Here is a 23,264-nt window from a genome sequence, read left to right on the forward strand (position 1 = left end):
CTTTTATATCGTAAAGAAATGAAGTCCTACGTTTGACTCCTCATCAAACCAATCAATGGTGAGGAGCTCCACAGGGAGTGTGACCTCTGACCTCCAGGCTCTGCTCTCTGCTGGTGACCTCTGACCTCGTCATGTAAAGTCCTCAGAAAGATCTCAGAGCGATGTGAAACGAGTCTGGAGGAGCGACGGAGCTGCGGGTGTCTATGCAGCTGGTCAGAGATCAGTCAGAGAGCAGCTGCAAGAGCTCTGAATAGGAGAAATCCAGATGTGAAGCCACCAAACCAGCCAGTCACAAACCCAGAAACAGATGCTCAGATACAGTTTTATTTTCCTTACAGGTAGATTTAGCTTGTGATGGTTTCCACAGAAACACATTTTGTAAATGGTTCACTGTCCAAAACCTTCCTCTGTGTTCAACGATCACGTTTGCTTTTCCACACAACGACACGGCAGAGCCGAGGCGTCGCCTGTCCTCAGAACCAAAGAACTCGGATCAGGACGGGCTCGCCGCTGGATGCATCGTCATCGTGATCGGTGAAACACAAGAAGCTAAAGGACGAGTGAGCCAGCGAGGGCCTAAACATCACTGATCTGCAAAGAAATGAAGACACAGAGGAGCTCGACAGCGTCATCATCTAACACAGAGCAACATTTCAAGTCTACGAACTGTTCGTGGTTTCAGCGTCAGAGTCACGATCACCGCTGTTACCGAGGGAAATGCCCTCACCACGCTGGTGAAGAGCGAGGGTTCACCTTCTTCAGCGTGGAACAGACTGTGAAGGAAAGCCATCCAACAGAGCTGCAGCGACAGGAAGCGGCGGCTGATGAAGGCGTTCAGGCCGTTTTCCGGCTGCAGGCTGAGCTCTTCTCCTCTCAGTACATGAGGTCGGCCGCCCCGCCGCTCAGCTCCACCTCTTTGTTTTGCTGGAAGGGAAACTGGATTCCCGCCAGTCGGACCAGCAGGGCGTTCAGTCCCTGAAGGAGGAAGATGAGGAAGAAGAGCCAGAAGCATCGGTCGTAGCGCTCGGTGTACGTCTGGAAGATGAAATTCCCCTCGTTGAAGTTGGCGATCCGCTCGGACAGACGACTGAGCTTTACCTCCGACACAAACAGGATCATGACGAGGCAGCTGCTGACACCTGCAGGAAACACAGACAGGAACCGTCAGGCTGACCTCTGACCCCATCACCCTTAGACACCTCCTCCACCTCTGAGAAGGCCGGAGGAGACAAACCAGACGCCACAACAGAAGGAGTGATGATGTCATCAGAGGAGCTCAGAGGGTGAAAATAAAAGCATTAATGGAGCTCATGGTAACATGGCTCAGCTGAGCTGAGGTCACATGACTCACAGTCCTCTCCAGTCTGTGCATCACTGGTTCCCCACTCCAGGGCTTGAACCAACCATCCAACTGTGAGGAGCACAGAGGCTCCAACACTGTAGTTCCTCCCCCGTCCAGCAGGGGCAGCATTGAGTCAGTCCACACAGACCACTGTGTTAAGATGCTTCAGCCTGATGCACAAGCTGTTTGGTGTCTGTGGATATTTAGCCCTCGTAACACCTGTTTCTACAGCACACCTGTATAAACTGTGTTAAGGTTCAAGTTTGCATCGTTAGGGGCGGGGCCTCTGACAGGCGCTGTGGCTGCCTGCTAGGCTTCTGGGGGCCTTCTTTGTGAGTGAAACTGGAGTATTTGTGGGGACGCTGCCCGGCACTAATTGGGGTCTGCGGTTGCAGGGACACAGTGGATGGGCAGATTAAGTGAAATGAACCCGGCGAAGGAGGAAATGAGCGGAGGATCGTTGGGTCTTAATGATCGCCCAGGCTGCCCCCCGCCTGCTTTATCCCTCTCCTGCCTCGGGCTCTGTTATCAGGCTGTTTGTCTGTGATCCTCTCTGAACTCATTTCAGACCCGGCCATCCATATTTTATACCTTGTTACAGGCTCACAGGGAGCCCGCCACCTGTCCCAGCATGCATTTCAGTGACACTGTCCTTCCTCTGCTCCCCCCATCTCTAACGGTCTCGCTTTTGGTCGTATTTTAGCAAACAGCTGTTCTTATCTTATCAGCCCTTCTTGAAATGACGACGTATTTGGCTGTGCTGAGGGCGACCGTAAAGACGGAAGCTGTTATCTTTGAAAAACGTTACAGTACAAACAAAAGCATTGACTGGCAGGTGAAGCTGTGCTCTGCTGTGAGGGTGTAGTTCTCACAGGTGATGAAGGTCCACAGGTAAAGTCCCACAGGGCCTTGCAGCGTCTTGTAGGGTCTGCCGAAGGCATTGAAGAAGAAGAAGCCGGTGGCCACGGAGGAGAAGAGCGTCACAACACCACAGAAGAAGATGACGGTGACGTGGAGGCCTGTGGGGATGGCGCTCAGGAGGTCGGGAAAGACTGGAAGACAGCAAGAGACAGACCTGCAGTGAGAGGCGTGTCCGGTCTGCAGCGACCACAGAGGTCACCGAGTCTCAGGATGCACAGCCAGCACTTCCTGTTAGAGGGTCAAACAGCAGGACGAAGACACGCTGACACAAAACAGACAAGACCAACACAGGAAGTGCAGAGACAGAAGCATGAAAAACAGAATCAACAGAGCGCCATCGTGACAGAAAATCATCTGTAAACTCACAGAGACAGGAAGTGTGTGAAAAAGACACAAGAAGTGAACATTGTCAGATATTTAATAAGAGAGTAGATTTAAAACCAGAGAACACCAAGAGCGCGCTCAGAGAGCACGAGCTGCTGGAACCCGGAGCGTGTTCCACCTGCCCACTAAGTTCAGCTGTAACAGTAACACCCAGGAAGGCTAACAAACGTCCCACAGAGACGCTGACGTGAAACAAAAAGCTTTGCACTGAAGCAGAGACGCAGGTCCTGCAGGAACAGAGCAGCTTTGTCTCTGCTCGGAGATCCCACGCAGTCAGGCGGAAACCTCGTTAGTGCCGCGCGGCCGCTCCCCGGGACCTCAGAGGGAGCTGCTTCCTGTCCCAGCGCTGACAGAGTCATGTGACTTTGATGAACGAATGTTTATTCACCAGTTTGTAAAAGATTATCTGACGATGGTTTCACATCTGCAGCTGTATTCATTTAACCTTTGATTAACCTTATTTATGAAGGATGCCTGCTGCTGCTGGCCGTGTGTAGCCAATGAGACGAGCTCAGCCTGCCTGACTGTGACGTTCAGCGTTTGTCTCAGATCAGGGTTTAGAAATCATTTTTCTGTCACCCCAGTGACAACAGAGCTCCGGCTCCAAACCCCCAAATCAGACATGCTGATCCTGATCCTGGTCTCGGTCCTGGTCCTGGGTTTTCAGTTCATGGACTTCGAGTTCTGGTTATTATGAAATCTCGTCTGTTTGACTTTGTTTACACGTCCAGCTTGAATTTTTTTCAGTTTGTTGCCCCAATTGAATCACTGTTTTTATTTTTATAGTTTTAAGTTTTTTTCAGCTGAAATATTTTCACACGTTTTCTGTCACAATAATAATCTGCATGACATCAGATACTGCAGATCAATGAACAGAGTTATTGATAAACCTCTTATTATTAATGCAGCCTTGTTGATAAATCCGTGAGCAGAGTCGCAGCAGCTCGTGCGTGAATTACTGATCGTGCGCGTGCATCATCGGCGATCACTCACAGGAGAAGCGCGCCGCGCGGCCCCCCAGCCCGCACTGCTTCACGCGCTGTCCGTGGAACAGCCCGTAGCTCAGTTCCCCCACGAACTTGTCCAGCTCGGCCCCGGTGGCGTTGACGAGCTCGGCCCCGGTGCGGCACAGCACGGCCCCGCGGAGCCAGAGCGGCAGGCCGGTGGCCACCGCGGCCGTGAGCGCACAGGAAAGGCCGAGGAGCCCGCACACGGAGAAGAGGAGCTGCTTCTGTCTGCCCGGCATGATGGAGGAGGAGGAGCCGGGGAGGAGGCCACCACAACGCCCCCACCTCCACCTCCCGGAGGAGGGGGGACCGCGGGAAACGTCAGGTGCCAGCGCACACCTGACCAGCTGGGTCGCCATGGCAACAAGGGCTCGGTTTACAGCCAGGAGGTTCGAGTTCTCATTAAAGACGAAGCACGAGACTGTGATGCGCGCGCGCGCGCAGCCAACTCATCTTTCCTTCACACCTTTTACTGCTGAAATCGGGTCTTTTCTGACTGGACTCTGGCAGCTGCTGCAGTCAGGAAACAGGAAGTTGATTAACTGTGACGGAAAACAGGTAAACACAGACAAACGGACTTCAATATGAAAAGAGTCACTTTGAGCCCCAGGGGGCGCTGCTGTTCCTCCAGGCTGCTTCGGCATGGCACGTGATGACGTCAGCATCTCAGGGTGAAGCCCGGGGGTCGGTGTCCGGAGGAGCACAGAGGAGCGGAGGAGCCGCCGGAGGAGCAGACAGTAGCTGCCACCACCAACATGAGGTAAGGAGTTTCGGGGTCACGTGATTGCAGGTTCTCGTAGTCGGTGCTGATCAGGATCGATACTCAGACTCGGTGCAGCAGAACTCCAGGTGATCCGGTGGAGCCGCTGTCTTTAAACGCGCCGCGGGGGCGTGGTCCCGCAGCTAAGCGCTCACGCAGGTGGAGGTGATGAAGAGGGAGGATGAAGGTTTGTGCGCTTGGGTCTCAGACTGAAATGAGCTGCGGGCCACTGCTGGCTCTGTCATCTGATTGGAGGACATTTTATCGCTCAAGTAGTACAAAACAAACAAACAAACAAATATTTCCTAAAATGTCGTGTTTGTTTTTAAAATTTCAAATATTGTGTAACAAGACTGTTTTTCCTCACTCTTAACCAGTGTTGGTCAAGTTACTTGAAAAAAGTAATTGGATTACGTTACTGCCCATCTCTGCTCTTCACTAACTGAATCCTTTTATTGAGCGACCAAATAAACACATGGGTCTGTGCACACACACGCAGCACTGCTGCTGTTATTGTGTTTGTATGTAACAAACTGCAGACATAAGTGTGCGCATGAGTTTGTGAGTCTGTCACTGCACTCACACAGCCTCAGCATGTTTGTGCTCTCTGCTCATGTTGGATTCAGATTCAGTCATTTTTGGATTTTGCAAGAACTTATTTTAACAAAAAGTCACTTCAGGGGTCAAAGTGCATTATGTTTCTGCACATCAAGGTACGGGCAGCGAGTGGTCCCCGGGCCACGGTTTGAGACCCCTGGGTTAGGGTGTGAGTTTACTGTAGAGGCTGCACGTGTCACTGAAACTAGGGCTTCCACGATTAGTCGACTAGTCACGATTACGTCGACTATTACAATCGTCGACGCGTCGTTTGAAGCTTTGTAAGATCCCAAAATAAGGAATAAGTAGTAGGATTTAAGAGTGTAATGACGGACTGAAACAGAAGATGGCAGCACTGCATGTACAAGGATTCCAGCTGCCATTAAACCCCGAAGAAGAAGAAACTGTGTCCCAGAATTCATAGCGCGGCCCTGCTCAGTTTCCAACAATGGCGGCAGCTAGTTAGTTTTAATATTACTCTTATTATTCTTTCTGGGTCACAAAATAAACATTTAACATATTTTCAGGCGAGAATGTAGCTGTGTAAACCTCAAATATCTGCTCAGTTTATCAAGACATCACATATTTGCAAAAGCGCTCCGACGTTTTCGGAGACGTCTGTTACCCACCAGCTCGATAGCTAGCTGGGGTTCTAGGCTCACTAGAGCCGGTGAGAACACCGGACTCCCGGCAAATCGTTTTCAAACCCACCGCCGTCTTTCGCTACTCAGGTTAAACACATATAAGTCACTTAGATAACTTAAAAATGATATTGTTTGGCTTTTTTCAGTGTTTTATTTGTTCGTAAGTAAATCGGTTTGCCTGAGATTAAAGTTATTAGATTAGATTAGATAAAATAAAACTTTATTAATCCCCCGGGTGGTTTTCACACAGCTGAATAAACGTCAAACAAAAAACTGATTAAACAGAAGTGTGAGATGGTCGAGAGTTTACACCAGTGTCCTGTTATATTTTAGATAGCAAGGAGCAGACGGCTGAGTTTATTAAAGTCCACCGAAACAATCTGCAAATTTCATTAAAAGTTTAATAAACTATCATCTTGTCTTTGTTTTTAGTTAGCACATACCTTAAACACGCTGTAAGCTATGATAGTTATATAAGAGCAGACGCATGCTGGTGCAAGCTGTACATCCATCCATCCATTCGCTTCCGCTTCTCCTTTTCAGGGTCGCGGGGGGCGCTGGAGCCTATCCCAGCTGTCATGGGGCGAAAGGCAGGGTACACCCTGGACAGGTCGCCAGTCTGTCGCAGGGCCAACACACAAGGACAGACAACCATTCACACTCACATTCGCTCGCACATTCACACCTAGTGGCAATTTGGTTTATCCAATTAACCTATCCCCACAAGTTGCATGTCTTTGGACGGTGGGAGGAAGCCGGAGTACCCGGAGAGAACCCACGCAAACACGGGGAGAACATGCAAACTCCACACAGAAAGACCCCGGCCTGATGTTGGAATTGAACTCAGGACCTTCTTGCTGTGCGGCAACAGTGCTAACCACCGTGCCACCGTGCTGCAAGCTGTACATTGTACTTCCAATGGATGCATGATCTGATTAGTCGACTAATCGCAAAAATAATCGGTGACTAGTCGACTATCAAAATAATCGTTTGTGGCAGCCCTAACTGAAACTGAGGAACAGCTGAAGCAAAGTGGTTATAAAATCTGAAACTACAAACTCTGATCTGCCGGGCGTTTCGCATTCCAACATCCAGCGAGCAGCAGATGCCTCGCTGAGGTCAGAGGTCAGGAGAGCGGACAGGCTCCTGATAGGAAGCAACTTTTCTGGAACCTGACTGACGTCCAATCAGGTACTAACCAGCTGTACCAAATAAAGTGTTGGGGGGGGGGGTTACTGACAGTGCTGGGTGGGAGCAGGCTCTCACTGAGCATGTGCAGTAGGAACAGGCTGGTGTGCGTGTATTAGCACGTTTACTGAAGGATGCGTGTGGGCCTGGTCATGTGACTGGGGTGTGTGAAGGTGACTTAACTTTGGCAGGAAGAGCTGGTGCCGTGCAGGTGGAGGTGTGGAGCGGCGGGCTGGTTTGGTCTGAGGCCTCTGATGAGGATGGGGCCGGACCTCTGTGACGTCCTGACGAGTGTCGCTTTGCTTCCTCTCAGACTCGTCCTCATCTCGCTGATCTTCTCGCTCGGACTCGGTGCTCAGCAGCTGTCGCTGTCGGGGATGTACGGCAGCCTGCGCTCACCAAACTTCCCGGAGCCGTATCCCCGGGAGACGCAGCTGCGCTGGAACATCAGCGTTCCAGACGGCTTCCGGATCAAGCTCTACTTCAGCCACTTCGACCTGGAGCCGTCTTACCTGTGCGAGTATGACTACGTCAAGGTGAGACACCACATGCCAGTTTTTGGTGTGTGTGTGTTTGCACGCGCCACAGTGATGTCACATTATGGTTCTCTGTCTGCAGGTGGAGGCTGAGGGAGAGGTGCTGGCGCTGTTCTGTGGGAAGGAGCAGACGGACACGGAGGTGGTGCCGGCTCAGCAGGCCCTCACCTCCCCCAGAAACTCCCTCAGCCTCCTCTTCTCCTCCGACTTCTCTGACGAGGAGCGGTTCTCCGGGTTCGTGGCTCACTACAACGCTGTGGGTAAGAACCAGACCCAGCCCGCCCGAGCGGACGGGTTCGGTCTCTCGCCATGACGTCTCCTCTGGAGCCGGAGTTTGGCCGTTCGGGTGTTCATAGGAGTTCTGTTCGGCGCCAGTCTGAAGGTGGGACCGAGCAGAACTCTGACGAGCGGCGAGCGAGTCTGCGGACTTCCTGTTTCAGTGCAAATCAGTTTAAGAGGTCACCTGACAAAAAGGCGCAGTTTGTTTCAGTTTCTCATCTGATGCTTGTTTCCTGTCTCCTCTGGTCCCGCCCCTGTAGACATAGACGAGTGCAGCGAGCAAAGCGACAGGGACGTGCTCTGCGATCATTTCTGCCACAACTACATCGGAGGATACTACTGCTCCTGTCGCTATGGTTACCTGCTGCACTCCAACAACCACACCTGCAGAGGTGAGCGCAGACATCGCCTCAGGTGCCATAACCCACAGCACCCACAGCTGATCGCTCGCGTTCGTCCACAAGTATAGTAGCGTGCTAATTTTTGGTGCGTGTGTGTGTGTTGGGGGTGGGGGGGTGGCTCTGCTTTCCAAAACCATGTTAATCAATATGAACCCCACATGAACCACGGGTGGGGGTGGGGGAGGAACGTGTGGGTCCTCACATGTCCTGACAGATCGGCGCTGTGGACTGTGACCTCGCTGTGACTGATAGCGGCGCCTGATTGGTGGTAAATATTTGCATGTTTCTGTGTGGGGGAGGCGCGCTCTGTCCGAGTTCTGCCTGTGATGTTCACGTCTGAGGGTTTGCTAGAGAGCGACGACCTCTCAGTGACCTCTTACTGATTACAGAACCATTATAACACAACACACTGAGTGTGCAAAAGTCTTGAGTCTCACCTCTTTTCTCTATATTTTGCTTCCGGTTAGCCACGCCCCTTTAATGTCTCATATTTTTGTGTTTTGATTTTTTCCTCCTTAAACACAAAAAAATCCACAAACATGGATGCAACAAATATGATACAAAATACAGATATAGAAATGAATATTTAATCCACCGTGATCTTGCAGGAACATCTGGAAACATGACTATCAGCATGACAACAATCCAAACACACAGCTGTGCATTAAAGCACAGCTGGATAGAAACACACAGGGGAAGTCTATGAGAGCCGGACCTCGGTGTGGGATTATCCTGACAGAGAAACAGCCAAAGAAGAGCTCTGAGTGTCCTTCAGGAAGCCTGGAGATCCTCAGAGAACAAATATACAAACTCAGTGTTTGACTGTGATGCTGCTTTTCTCTGTGTGTGTGTGTGTGTGTGTGTGTGTGTGTGTGTGTGTGTGTATTTGTGTGTGCTAAACTGCACTACTCTAAATGCTGTACAGACAATAATTCTGTACAATACAATAATTATAGTTCTGCCACTGTTTGTTTGTCTACAATCTGTATAGTTTTCATATTTTTAACCATATTTATATCCTGTTCATAGCTTATACACTCACTACAGCCGCTACATACTTATAGCATATTCATAACATTCCTTCATATCGTGTACATTGTAACATACCTATAATAGATCCATATTCTGTATGTCTATTTAATTATAATTATGTCTATATTATTGCCAAAGCACTTTCTGGATGGATGCAAACTGCATTTCTGTTGCCTTGTACTTGTGACATGTGCAATGACAATAAAGTTGAATTCTAATTCTATTCTTTCAGTAGAGTGCAGCAGCGATGTGTTCAGGGAACGCTCCGGAGTTCTGAGCAGCATTGACTTCCCTGCTCCGTACCCAAAGAGCTGCGAGTGCTCGTACCGCATCGAGGTGGAGGACGGCTTCAGGCTCCACCTCCAGTTTGACTCACGCTTTGATGTGGAGGATCACCCTGACGTCAGCTGTCCCTACGACTACATTAAGGTGAAGAAAACACACACACACACTCGGGTGATGTGTTGGAGCTGTTAATCAGCTGTTTTCCTGTCAGATTAAAGCAGGAAGTGCTGAGTTCGGTCCGTTCTGCGGCGATCGATCTCCAGGAGTCATTCAGACTGACAGCAACGTGGCCTCCGTCGTGTTCCGCAGCGATAACTCCGGAGAAAACCTCGGCTGGAGGCTCAGCTACACGGCTACAGGTGAGTCCATATCCAGGTGCTGGAAACAGACACACAGCTGGGAGTTAAAGCTTTTATTGTGTCCTGACAGGAAGTCAATGTCCCGTGCCTGAGACTCCGCCCAACACCCTGATGAACCCTTTCCAATCAGAATACTTCTTTAAAGACCACATCCTGTTTACCTGTGAGCCTGGATACCACCTGCTGAAGGTAGGGGGCGTGTCACATCAGCTGAGCTTAGTCGAGTCGAACAATGTTTAGTTTGTTTCAAAAACAGCGGCGCTGCGCACATGAAGGGACGGGCCGGCGTGCTGGCATCCGTTTGACAGATCGAACTGTCAGACGGACAGGTCCCCCACGCAGAGTGCGAAGGCGGCATGCGTCCGAGCTAAGCCCCACAGGTGTAGATCAGCTGTGAGGGTCACATGGTCTGCAGTGACACTGCGTGTTGCTAACCTGGCTGCGCTGTCTCTGCTCAGGACGGAGGTCACCTGGATCACTATCAGATTGACTGCCGGGCCGACGGATCGTGGAGCGACCGTCCTCCTCCGTGCCATAGTAAGACTGCTCGACCTTTGACCTCTCCAGAGTGTTTGTGTTTCAGTGTCTCCCGTGTTTGAGTCTGGGTCAGGGGCGGATCTAGAAAAATTTTCTTAGGGTGGCATGAGGGTGGCAAAGAAATCAAATGGGGTGGCAAAATCAAAGCATTTTTTTCCAAACACATATGCAGGTGGTTACATATGGTTAAAATGATTCAAATGCAGTAAGTTTTTCATATAAATATAGTCTCTAACTTAATTATTGTCTGTAGCCCACATAATTATACACTTTAGTTACATAAAACATGTGAGTTTTGATCTTATGTACTGTATAGCCTGTATAATAAATAAATATGGAGCCCAATAAGTATAAAATCCAGAAAGCTACACAACATGGGGCGGTTCATTTACAAACACACGTCTAACTTAAGTTTCACTGTTTTTTGTTAGAAAACAATCACATTGTTACAGCTTAAATTACACAAAATGTCAGAAATCTGCACTGTCATGAACAAAAATTTAAACCTAATTTTTCATGATTTGTTGGATCTCTGAGGTCTGAATTTATATAACTTGAAATGCAAATATAAAATGTACATTTTGTAAACATATACAACTATTTATCTAAAAATGCAGCCAATACACCTGCTGAGTTTTTAAATTTTGCACAACCATTTAAAAATATTACTAAAACTAAAATGAGAGAACAATCAGGTGTTGCAATGAGATGCCTCACAAATGATGTGTGCCAGTAAAAAAAAGTTTGTCCACCAAAAGACAGATGAGAACAGCACAGGGACAAACCTGCAGGCCTGACAACAGCAGGTGTATCACTCCGCTGGTTTTCTACTTAGTGACAGTGTTTACGTTGCAAATGTGCCTTAGTGACATTCATTAGTGCCCTCACTGACACACAAAACAAAACGACTACACAACAGAACAACTACACAAGACAACACAACACACTAACTATACACTCCACACTAAACGTCACAAATCTCCCACATCTAAAAACTGGCTCGCTCTCTCTCTCTCTCACTCGCTCGCTCGCTCGCTCTGTCTTGCTGCCGTTACCGTCACTCCCAAAACTTTTCCCTCTTCCTAAACAACCAAATCTTATGTGTTGACTTTTTTTTTAATTGGTCGACATGGTGCATTTTTCCACCGATAGGAAAGAGGTGGCTTTTTTTCGCGCTGTCCTTAGAAAACGCTTAAAACACACACACACACAAACGTGACGACAGTATTTAGTAAAAAGCGTGGCTTATATATATTATCATAACTCTGGATTTACTAGCCTGAAATTAAAATTTAAAAACTTTGAAGTCCGAACTTTCAATATGGGCTGAAATAGAGACTCAGCGTGGCTGCAGCTTGTTGCTGTGTCAGCTTAAAATAGACATGTGATTTGGAGGTGCAGCGTGTCCGTGGACCACAGAGGGTTAATAACACTCACCTTGCTTCCATTTCCAGAGTGTAACATCCAACCATCTGTGTAAAATCCGAAATTCCCATGGTGTTGTTCAAAATGTGCTCTGGCACAATCATAAGCATCGCTTGCTACTGAAAACAAGAAAAAAGCCGGTCCTGCTTTGGGCTGAACCATTTGTTAATGGTGGAGGGGGGAACACTATGCAATATATTCAGTTTTAGCATTTATATTCACTGTTGACTGTAACTACGCTCAAACTGTTAATGCTATCTTATTTTAATAAACAACACTGTCATATGCAAAACTGGGGTGGCACTTGGGGTGGCAAGGGATCATTTTAGGGTGGCACTTGCCACCCCATGCCACCCTTCTAGATCCGCCCCTGGTCTGGGTTACTGCTGCTGCGACCTGTTTTCTGGAGCACACACACCACCTGCTGGCTCTCTGCAGACTCTGCAGAAGCATCACTCAGACACACATTAGTGCTAATTGGGCTTTCTCTCAGTAAACCTGAAGCTCCGCCTTCTCTGACGCTCTGTTAGTACAGTAGTGACATCACAGCACCCATGTTATTGGTCACATGATGTCATTACAAGGCTCCAACAGCACAAACACACCCCATGGGTCCAGCTCAGGTGAAGCTAGTAGCTACAGCCACCTGTGTCACCATCCACATGTCAGTCACAGAGGCCACGCCCCTAATAATGCAAACAGGTGAGTTATGACTGACATGTGACTGGCTATGCAGGTAAAAGGTGCGTTCTGAGAGACGGTTCAGGTCTGCTCACACACCTTCCTCTCGCTCTTGTTTCTCTGCAGACTCCAGGAGGAAGCCAAGCTCTCTGTCCAGCATCCGGACCAATCACATCCTAGCTTAGTGAGCGAGCCAGTCTCATTGGCTGATGAAGATACTGCAGGAGCGAACAGTGTTGATGTGTCTGTATTTTCCAATAAAACGTAAAACCAGAAGCTTCTGTCCTGTGTCTGTGACTCACATTCAGCGATCGCGGCGCTGATGTCACGTGTTTCTGAGCGTTTCTGTCACACGTGTTCGCACTCTTTGTCCCGATCCGTGTTCCTGTGACGCCCCCTTCAGGACACGCTGACTCTTCAGCCTGTCGGGTCTCACGTTACGCTGAGACAAGTTTCAGATTAAAATCACGTCACACTCTTGGTCACACTTGGAACACGTCAGTTCTGATTCGTCGTCGCGGTCGGTCGGCTGTCGTTTGGTTCTGGCTCATTCTTCCTCCTTTCTGCTCAAACTCAAAGCTGATTGGTGTTTTTGTCCCATCTGTCACAGTGGTGGATTGTGGGAGTCCAAAGATGGTCGACATGGCTGATGTGGTGTTTGGTAACCATGACAACAGCACACTGTTTGGGGCGACCGTTCAGTACGTGTGCAGGGAGGGCGGCGTCCAGCTGAACAGTAAGAGGTCTTCCTGTTTGGTTTCCTTCAGTGGTTACTGTGCAGTGACAGCTCATCCACTGATTATTGATTATTGGCTGAACCTTGTTCCTCGAGCTCTGCGTGTGGTTGTAGTCGGGAAATGTTTTTATTGACTTCTATTATTTTGTTCTCATCTTTGGGCAATTTGCTCCTCATCTGTTTTTAAACATGCTGATAACAAATGGACCTGCTAATGATATCCAGAGGCCTCCTCACACTCCGGTTACTGTTTGTAGCTTCATACAGGTGTGGTCTGAGTGGAGACTGGGTCGATTCAGAAGGAAGAAGCACACTACCCACCTGTCTGCCAGGTAACTGCCCGTCTGTCTGTCCACCCGTCTGTCTGTCCACCAGTCTGTCTGATAACATGTCTGCCTGTTAACATGTCTGTCTGATAACCTGTGTTGGGTAGATAGCTTGGACTGGGAGGACTGTAAGGTGCTAGTTCAGGTTTGCAGCTACCACTCCCCGGAGTGTCGGCCAGAACACTGCTCAAGGCCCGGATGAATGTTCAGAAGGGAGACAATGAAGACACCGAGGATAGTGCAGACTCTTGTATTGACTTCACACAGTTGAAGGTAACAGGGATTGTCAGAGGAGCAGGTATTGCATACAGGTGTGTGTGTGTGTGTGTGTGTGTGTGTGGTCTCTGAAAGGAACAGGAAGAAAATACTACATTACTAAAGTGTTCACATCAATAACTCCAGAGTACATCAACATAAACACAGGTGGGAAATAACTAACATCCCCTTTAATACCATAGGCCATATATTACCCACGACTCACGCATAGACCCACTGAGAGAGCTAACCCAGTACACAATTATACCCAACCACACGGCAGGAGAGTTAGCTTAGCTTAGCTTAGCACCCGTTAGCGGCACAGACAGAAACATAGTCATTTCCCACCTAACCTCAGGTACAGTCCTAAACACATCTTATCATCACATACTCACACATCACAAACTTACGTTGCTCATTAATGCACACTTCTCAAGGAATGACCAATTGACTATGTGCACGTTAGCATATGCTACTTCCGGTGTGGAAACGCCTGTGGGGAGCTTTGTTTCCGGTGTCCTATTCGCGCCTTGTTTACGGTCCAAAACAAGTTAAGCAAATGAATGAATCAAGCGGCGATTTACATTTCTATAGATGTTTTGGGCATTTACCCAATATACCTGTAAATGATGTTCATCGACTTGTCGATATTTTTCCCCCGCACCTCAGAGCAAAAGAGAAAAGGGATTCAAATGTTATATTTCTCAGCTGTCCCTCGTTTATGGCGGGTGTTATGTTCTAAAAATAACCAGCGATGGGTGAAGTCAAGTAGCCAGTTTTATTTTTTGAAGCGTGGACATCGTGGACATACAGTACTGCACTTCAGAGTCACACTGCTAGCGATCGATGCAGCGATTCTGTACTGTACAGGAGAGACGTCACGGAGGAGATCGTCTGCAGCGATCAGGAGGCAGGATGTGATGTAAAAAAAAAAAAAGCATGCAAACTTGCACTAAAAATCTGCGAAACAGCGAGGTGAAAGGTGAACTGCGTTATAGCGAGGGACCACTGTAATTCTGAAGGTAAGTCACAACACACCCTTCATAAATACTAATGTAGAGAAACCCTCACCAGCAATCGATCATTTTTTTGTGTGGCTTTTTTTCATGGTTTGTTAACATGCTGTGTAGGTGTGTACTTGACTAGCTGATATCGACATAATGGGGAAACATCTGGTTTGACTATTGTTCACCTGTAGTTTGAATGCTGAACATTTGCCTGTTTAAATGTCTTCTGCATGCAGTAATGCAGTTCTGCTTGTGTTGAGTGATGTAAACAACTGATCGATCTAAACTCTTTAAACGTCAAAATTGATCATTAGATTTTTTATGACACAACAGTGATGAGTGTTCCCACCTTCTCCTCTTTGTAACTTAACACGATCTTTCCGTTTTCGAGTTTTGGACATGATTTTGGAGTATATCTTCGCAGTAGCGATTGACCGCAAAGTAAAGCTACCGGAAATGTACAACCCCACATCCAGTCTCAAACCAGGAAGTTAGCATTTTCTCGTGCACAGGGGCCGTTTCTCAATTCTCAAGTACGCGAGTACGTACTCGCATTCTCGGTGAGTACGTCCGAGAACGCGAGCACGGACTCGCGATATGTACAATTGGAACACCTGTGTACGTGATGATGTCACAGGTCCGGAGTTTTTACTGCCGTCTCCTCCTAATTTAACTGTGAGTAACATGTTATGAAGCTTAACTGTAATCACAGCCAAACCGGTTTACTCAGGAACAAATAAAACACTGAAATAAACCAAACATTAACATTTAGAAGTGATCTAAGTGACTTATATATCATTTTTAACCTCAGTAGTGAAACCTCTATTAATAAAAATAGTGTACATGTACATACGTGTACATACCTTAATAAAAACAAGCAGGTGAGATGTTAGAACGCTTTTATTTCTATTTTAGTGGACACTCAATACTATAGACAGCTGCTGGGGTTTCTTTAACCCAGTGGTTCCCAAAGTGTGGGGCCCGCCCCCTAGAGGGGCGCAGAGCTATTGCAGGGGGGGCGCGGCATGAAAAGGGAAAAAAAACAAAAACAAAAACAACGCTTGGACACTGCTAGCACGGGGCGCCCACACAAACGCAAAGCAGGAGATGAAGCATCGCTGAATATGTTTCCAAACCAACTTCATTCTAAGCCAAAGACTAGAAAATATGGTGAAGCATATCTTCCCTTTGGCTTCACCTGCACAAGTGCTGAGGTAGGTCTCCCTGCAGAATTAGTTTTCCCTGCATCGGGAGCAGCGCTGGGCTGTTCAAATCACGGACAAACAGTATCCCACAGTTGTTTATGTTTTTGAACCCATTTTGTAGAGGGTTTTTTTTGAAAAATGTATTGATAGCAATGTTGAACATTATTACACAGGAAAAAAAACAACTACATGTAAAATAATTACACCGTGATGCCTCTGCCTTTCTAAATGCAGGGACAGTAATGGCCTGTATATGTAAGCCTGTAAAACCTGCAGAGTCAGATTAACAGTATTTTGTCTCTATCTGCAATTCATCTCATGTAAACAATAACGTGACGCACAGCGTGACGTGAAAAAGGCACATACCTTTGACATTGCGTGACAAACTCTGTATTCCTTGTCCACACGTAAACGCAAAAAAAAAGGAGTTTTAAAAAATCTCCGTTCTCGGTGATTCGATACGCCGTTTACATGTGCCCGAAACAGCTGCGCGTTCAAAAATACCCGTGTAGGTGCGGACGGAGCGTAAAAGAGTTGGTAGTTTATTTTCTTACTAGCTGTAATTTATTGCAGATTATTTGTATTTGCTTAATTGTTTAATAAATGTTTGAGGTGTAAAATAAGCCGCAATGGAGCAAAATATGGGTGGTGTGGTTGAAGGATGTGTTTGTGCGTGTGCGTGCGTGCGCGCGTGCACGCGCGGGGTGGGGGGGCGCGAACATTTTCTTGTTAAACAAGGGGGGCCCAGCAAAAAAAGTTTGGAAACCACTGCTTTAACCTGAGTAGTGAGAAGACCGCGGGGGGGGGGGTTGAAAACGATGTGCCGGGAGTCCGCTGTTGAGTTTTGGACGAAATGCATTCTGGGATATTTAGCTGTACCAAGTCCACACCGGTGCATGCTCGATAAAACGGGCGGAGCGAGAACACATCCGGGACTTTTTCGCGTGCTCGGCTTGATGCGTACTTCGAATTGGAACAGTACTTGGTCTCCGACTGATGACGTATCACGAGTACACGAGAACGCAAGTACGCACAAGTACGCATATTGAGAAACGCCCAGGGTCAATTCTCTGCTGGTAATCTGGAGCAGAAAAGCTCAGGTGCCTTGCCCACGTTGCTCCCTGCCCACAGTCTCTCTCATACAAAGCGGTGGGGTGACCTCTACTGGCCACTCTAAAAAACTACAGGTGAAACTAACAACTGAACAGAATAAAACCGTAACTACAGGGCCTTTTGTACAACCTGTCTGCGTGTTAACCTGTCTGTTCACCTGTCTTTCTGATGTCTCCACGTGTCCAGGCTGCGGCCAGCTATCCCGCCCTCTCCCCCCTCAGGTGAAGCGGATTGTGGGCGGTCGTAGCTCCGAGCCTGGCTTCTTCCCCTGGCAGGTCCTGCTCAGTGTGGAGGACCTGTCCAGGGTCCCAGAGGACCGCTGGTTCGGCTCCGGGGCCCTGCTGTCGGAGTCCTGGGTCCTCACAGCTGCCCACGTCCTGCGGGCCCTGAGGAGGGACACCAGCGTCATCCCCGTGGCCGCTGACCACGTCAAGGTTTCTCACTTTCTCTCCTCCACCTGTGATCAGCTTCGTGTCTCCGGGTCTGCCGAACCGTGGGACGGATGCTTATCGGCAGTAAGTGACCTGCTCATTCTGTCCTTCAGGTCTTCCTTGGTCTCCACGACGCCAGAGACAAACGTCGGGCCACCAACCGCTCCGTGGACCGGATCTTCCTCCACCCGGACTTCCAACCCAACAACTACAACAACGACATCGCCCTGCTGAGGCTGAGTGAGCGGGTGGAGTTTAACCAGCTCATCCGTCCGGTCTGTCTCCCACCGCCTCACACACAGGTGGGTCACAGTTCCAGCTGACTCTGCACAAAGCCGTGTTCAGTTAGGTGTGATCTTCCAACACAAAGGTCAGAGGTCACAGGGAGAGTGTGTCTGTCAGCTCAGGGATAAAGGACACTTTTAGGAATTAAAATCCTTCTAAGAGACTGAAAATGTAAAACTAATAATCAAAGTCTACTTTATAAAAAACTGGAACGACTTTAATGACTTCAGTCTGAAAAAGAGATCTCAGTGATTGGGTGGAAGTAGCTTTCCTGAGCTCTTCAGGCAGGAAGACCTGGGGCCTGTTCTTCGTACCTCGCTAAGTAAGTTAGCCGGATTTGAATGTTGACGATTTCGCGTGATCTTGGATCGTTCGGTTCTCCGAAGCTCATCCGGGACTTGCTGTCATAGCAACAGATGCGTAAGCGTAAACCTGCTCGGGAGCAGGTTTACTTTATGTAAACAGGATTAGATCGCGGCCACTCAGGTATGTCCGCTTCATTTATACGAAAGCAACAGCGATATTTCGCCACTGTTTTACCATAAATAAATATTATCAATGTAACTAAAGATAATGCAGCATTTGATTCTTTTATTGATTTCATACAGATACATACAGGTCATTTCCGAAAAAAAGGGAAATGTACTATTAATCATTCTATTACATGTATTTGATTATTTCAGATGTAATTCATATTTTAGAGTAGTAATAGTAAATTACTACGTGCAATCAAGATGAGAGACCACGGCTATAAAAGCGAAGGTGGATTTGGGAAGTCTGTCGCAGCCATGTCCTGTCCGTTTGTACGCGAGCAAGGAAGGTGCAAGATTGATAAGGAGAGTTTACAGAATTTAGCGTATATTGCGGGATAGACAGGATCCTTTAGCTCAGCGCGACGGTGTGCTCATAGAGAGATATTGATTCTCCCGTCAGGGTATTATTTACTTTCTTTCTCTCTCTCTCTCTCTCTCTCTCTCTCTCTCTCTCTCTCTCTCCCTAGATATATATATATCTCCCAACTTACTGTGCATGCTTCAGTCACCCCTTGCATGGGAACAGGTAGAAGTGATGGAGTGTTATGTAAAACTACATAAAAAACCCCACAATGTCAATAAATGTCACAGTACAAAAAGCATTTTAATTAAGGCAACAACCAAATATTTTACATTGTACAAATAGCACCAGTTATGAAGGTGCTGCTACTGCACCCCGGCTGCTGGTCTAAGGAAGAGCTGCCCCCAGGGATGCCCTCAACAATGGGTCTGGTGGCATTCAACCCTAGGGCCAGCTCCTCTGCCGGGGTGTGACGAGGGGGTGCAGGACCACCACCTGTCTTTGCTCTGCCCTTTTCTTGGTTGCTGTTATAAACAAACAAACAGATTATTTCAGGGTCTCTTTTCAGGAGACTAAAAGCAATATAAGTGATAAATATTACCATTCTGTAGAATATTCTTATATTTCACTTTTACTTGTTCCCATGTTCTAGTGGGTCCTGTTGTGGCTCTAATGTGAAAGAGGATATAATGTAATATAATATAATAAATTACTTACGAGTTTAATTTGTCAGCAACTTTCTGCCAGCCCTCTCTCCTTGCTTTTGCAGCCTTTGCAGTGTTCCCTTGCGTTTTAATTAAACTCTGAAACTCCTGATATCCCTCAATCAAGAGTTCTTGCTCTGCCGCCATAAAATACTGAGCACGCTCCTTCGACAGCTTCGCCGACCAATCACAGAGTTGCCGATCAATGTTTCTACTATCGATGCGTAGCCCCTTTTAAGCCACCCAGTGATCTCAGATTACTTCATCCAGCTATACTAATCGTCAACAACAGGTGTGTTCGGAGAACCGGATTAGCGAGCTCAAAGTTAGCGCAATGATTTGATCTTGGATGTGTCATTTGATCTTGGATGTAGTAAGCGAGGTACGAAGAACGGGCCCCTGGTCAAGGCCTCGTCCGTGAGTCTGCCAGAGTGTGCTTGGCAAAGTCACCGTAGAAACAAAGCACCCTAAGGTTTTATGTATGGTGCTTAGCAGCAGTGCATGAAGGTGAAGCCGAACCTCACCTATGCTGAGCTTCCTCCAAAGGTCAGCTGGTTCCCTCCTTAAAGACGGGGGGAGGAGCTACTCCTCGACACTGAAAGTCCCTGATTGGGACGGCTCCTGGTGAGGTGTTTTGGGCATTTCCTAACAGGAAGAAGCCCCGGAGCAGATCCAGGAAATGCTGAGAGATTTTCTGGCTGGCTTGGGCTAGCCTGAGGATGTGGGCACCATGCAGTCACCAAGATATGCTAGAGTCAGCGTGAGGCCGTGTGTCCCACAGCTAAACTGGGTCATCAGCAAATCTCCAGTAGAATGGCTGAAACAGAAACGAGTGGAGCTGCTGCAATGGTCCAAAGTCCAGAGCTCAAACAGCTGTGCATAAATTAAAGCTGCAAACCTAAATGAGCCGAAGCAGCGGTGAAGAAGAGTGGGCCCAAACGCCTCCACACTGATGAGACACAGAAACATCACGGCTGAAGGAGGAGCTATGAGCTGCTAACCTCTGCATTTTGGCACAGGCTCAGCTTTCATTTGAGTAATTTTAGAACCTGAGAAAAGATTATTTTTATGTCCTGATATGTAAAACCTTTTTCACACGACTGCAAAGGTCTTCGGTGAGACGGTGAATGTGAGGCTCCTCATGGACGCCATCATGTCAGTTCTAAAACTTGCAGTGAGGGTCGCTGTGATGATAGTACAAGTTCAAACTGTTTTGAAACCACGGTGAAGTCCACTGACATGGTCGAGGCTTGACGACCTATAAATCTGCAGGGGAAAGAATGCTTTGGGTGGGTGTGCTGCAGAAGCTTTTCTACATAATTATCCTCCAAAGCTGCAGCAGGTGGCCTCCAGATGTTTTTAGAAGCAGAGGTGCAGCTCAGTGGAAACGTGCTCCTGTTCAGCAACGTTCGTCTCAGACACATTTGCTTTATTTCCAGTATTTTTGAAGCACGTGTTTCTTTATGTTTTTATTTTTTACTGGTGATGTCATCACCTGTTTGAGGGCAGTGAGATCAGATCGACTAAAATAACGATGTAAATATTTTACTGATCTATCTGCTGGTTGACCTCTGACCTCTCTCTTTACCCCAGGATGACCCCCCGGCACCTCTCCCCAACTCTCTAGGTGTAGTTGCTGGTTGGGGAATCTCCAACCCCAATGCCTCTACTTCTTCCTCCCCCTCATCCACTCTGACCTTTGACCCTGTGTTGGACGCCGACCTCGAGATGACCTCTGACCTCCTGCAGTATGTGAAGCTGCCGGTGGTCTCCCAGGCCGAGTGTGAGGCGAGCTACGCCTCCCGCTCCATCAGCTACAACATCACTGACAACATGTTCTGTGCCGGCTTCTTCGAGGGGGGCGGGACACCTGCCTGGGGACAGCGGGGGTGCGTTTGTGATGGAGGACGAGGTCAGCCGGAGGTGGGCGGTGTTTGGGTTGGTATCCTGGGGCGGACCGGAGGAGTGCGGGAGTCGGAGAGTGTATGGAGTCTACACCCGAGTAGCCAAATATGTGGAGTGGATAGAGAGTCACCTTCACGCTGCCCCCTGGTGGTGATGCTGTTTAAGGCTTTTCAAACCACCTGTAGGAGCAAATGTCCCAGTTTTAAAAAAAGTACCCTTTAACTTTAGTCCCGCCTTCCTCCTGAATCAAATGCTCATTTCAGCTCAGTTCCGCCTCCCGCACAGATGCTTCAGCCTGCCAACCTGCAAGCCGCTTTGCAGTCCACCTCCACCTAGAGCTGGGCGATAGAACGATAACGATATGTGTTGTGAAATAACTTTTTCTCGATAGAAAAATTAAACTATTGCGATAGGCCTCATCTCTCTTGTCCTCTTAAAGAAAAGAAAAAAAAGAACAGCCAATCCAAATTAAGTAGCGCAGAGCCGAACCAATCACAGCCGCAGCGTCACGTCACGTGACTTGTTACGTACAGCACAAGTGCCAAGGCGCACATGTGTATTTGTTTTGGCAGCCGTGCAGCCCGGGTAATGAAGGAAAGGAGTTTGCCGACTAGAGAAAAATCAACCGAGAGCGTGAGCGAAGGTTACCGAAGAAAAAACAGATGATGGTTCCAATGCCGGAGAGCTTGTCGAACGGAAGGGCCACAGAAGTTCCGTAGTGTGAAGGTATTTCGGCTATTTCAGGTCTGACAAAAAACAGAGTAGCACGCACTGTAAATTGTGCCGAAAGGAAGTCTGGAAATACAATAAAGCGGTGCATGCTCAATCTCTGACTGAAAGCGGTGATTCGTCATTCGGCTTTTGTCAGACTAAAGTCACTGTTAAAACTGTTTGAAAAGCTAAGCTATACAACAAGGAGAGATTGAGAATTTCCTTTTAGTTCTCAGTTTATTTGATATTGACAAAAGTTAGTCAATTTTGTCTGTTCTTCTGTAAAACAAACTAAGATTTATTTTTAGAATTAATATTTTGTTTCTAAGTGGAATTGACAATTTAGTCTGTTTTGTTTGTTCTATTTTGAAACTTAAACGCTTTAGCGGCTGCCTTTTGTGTAGTTTGCAATATTTGCCTTTATTTATCTGAAACTGAAGTCTCATGTTCCTTAAGTACATCTACCCTGTTGAACTTATTATGGGAAATAAATATTTAAATCAAAACAAGCTGCTGATTATTTCACATTTTACTTGTGAGCAACGGCACATTTAAATCTTACAAATATAGTTATTTGGCTTATATCGTGATATATATCGTTATCGCCTGAAATGAAAAAAACATATCGTGATATGAAAAAATCTTATATCGCCCAGCTCTACCTCCACCCCAAAGTATTTTTTGTCCACGTGGTTTGACTCGTCTTTGAGAACTCTGTAAATCCCATAAGGTTTTTCACACAGTGGGACAGACTTGCTGGGAACCAGTTGGACTGAATGAGTGAACCAGCTGCTGCTGGATCAAACCTCAGTGGAAATATTCACCGTATGAAACCTTTTTCTGTTCTGTTGTTCACGTCTGGCCTCAGTTTGAACATAAACCTGTGAATGACTGACAGGCCCATTCTATGTAACACGCTGCTCATGTTATGGCACGATGCTTTATGATGCAACATTGTTTTAAAGCTGTTTGTTTCATTGCTGTGTTTATGTAGGAGGCACTCAGAAGCTCTTATTAAAGAACCAAAATCAACATGTTTGTACAACAACGATGACACGATCTGTTTACTGTAATAACAACATTCAGATATTACCGCTTAGACCTGCATTCATTCTAATGTCCAGCAGGGGGCGACTGCTCTGGTCTGATTGTATAGAAGTCTGTAGGAAATGAAACGATCTGATCTCTGAACACTTTCCTGAAGAGTTTGTGGTCTCAACTGCTGGGTTCACAGCTTATCCAATAAAAGCTTACTTTTACCGAGCGTGCAGCGTCGCCTGGTCAGCTCGGCCCCTTCACTCTTCCTACCAGGTCTCAAAAATGTTTGAAACCTGAAAAACAACCTCAAAGACCAATATGTGGCATCACAGTGAC

General features: G+C 47.5%; 2 protein-coding genes across 3 annotated transcripts; one reads left to right on the plus strand and one right to left on the minus strand.

Annotated features, from left to right (window-relative positions):
• Positions 1-305: 305 nt before the first annotated feature.
• Positions 306-4,353, minus strand: clrn1 (clarin 1). Of its 2 annotated transcripts, none has more exons than XM_003457807.5 (3): positions 3,641-4,263; positions 2,215-2,394; positions 306-1,139 (listed from the first exon to the last, which is right to left on the minus strand). In XM_003457807.5, the coding sequence occupies exons 1-3, from the start codon at positions 4,011-4,013 to the stop codon at positions 874-876; spliced, it is 819 nt and encodes a 272-aa protein (XP_003457855.2). In that variant the 5' UTR covers positions 4,014-4,263; the 3' UTR covers positions 306-873. The 2 variants fall into 2 exon arrangements, with proteins under 2 accessions (XP_003457855.2, XP_019203252.1); XM_019347707.1 differs by having other exon boundaries at positions 307-1,139; positions 4,121-4,353.
• masp1 (MBL associated serine protease 1) lies at positions 4,276-21,617 on the plus strand. Its single transcript, XM_005462739.4, is given in 14 exon segments — positions 4,276-4,414; positions 7,157-7,379; positions 7,462-7,639; positions 7,919-8,050; positions 9,324-9,520; positions 9,588-9,735; positions 9,806-9,924; positions 10,194-10,272; positions 12,989-13,114; positions 13,372-13,446; positions 17,207-17,454; positions 17,565-17,753; positions 20,868-21,148; positions 21,150-21,617. Coding segments are annotated over 14 exon segments (2,184 nt in total). The 5' UTR covers positions 4,276-4,409; the 3' UTR covers positions 21,334-21,617.
• The last annotated feature ends 1,647 nt before the right edge of the window (positions 21,618-23,264 follow it).

The sequence above is a fragment of the Oreochromis niloticus genome, linkage group LG14, assembly GCF_001858045.2.
Source record: "Oreochromis niloticus isolate F11D_XX linkage group LG14, O_niloticus_UMD_NMBU, whole genome shotgun sequence".
Lineage (NCBI taxonomy): Eukaryota > Metazoa > Chordata > Actinopteri > Cichliformes > Cichlidae > Oreochromis > Oreochromis niloticus.

Excerpts from the sequence above, each read along its gene's own strand:
- clrn1 (XM_003457807.5), bottom strand. The coding sequence starts at position 4,013 with ATGGCGACCCAGCTGGTCAGGTGTGCGCTGGCACCTGACGTTTCCCGC. Across the intron at positions 2,395-3,640 it reads CCGCGCGGCGCGCTTCTCCT|TCTTTCCCGACCTCCTGAGC; the intron begins GTGAGTGATCGC and ends GCTGTCTTCCAG. Across the intron at positions 1,140-2,214 it reads CCTGTGGACCTTCATCACCT|GTGTCAGCAGCTGCCTCGTC; the intron begins GTGAGAACTACA and ends TGTTTCCTGCAG.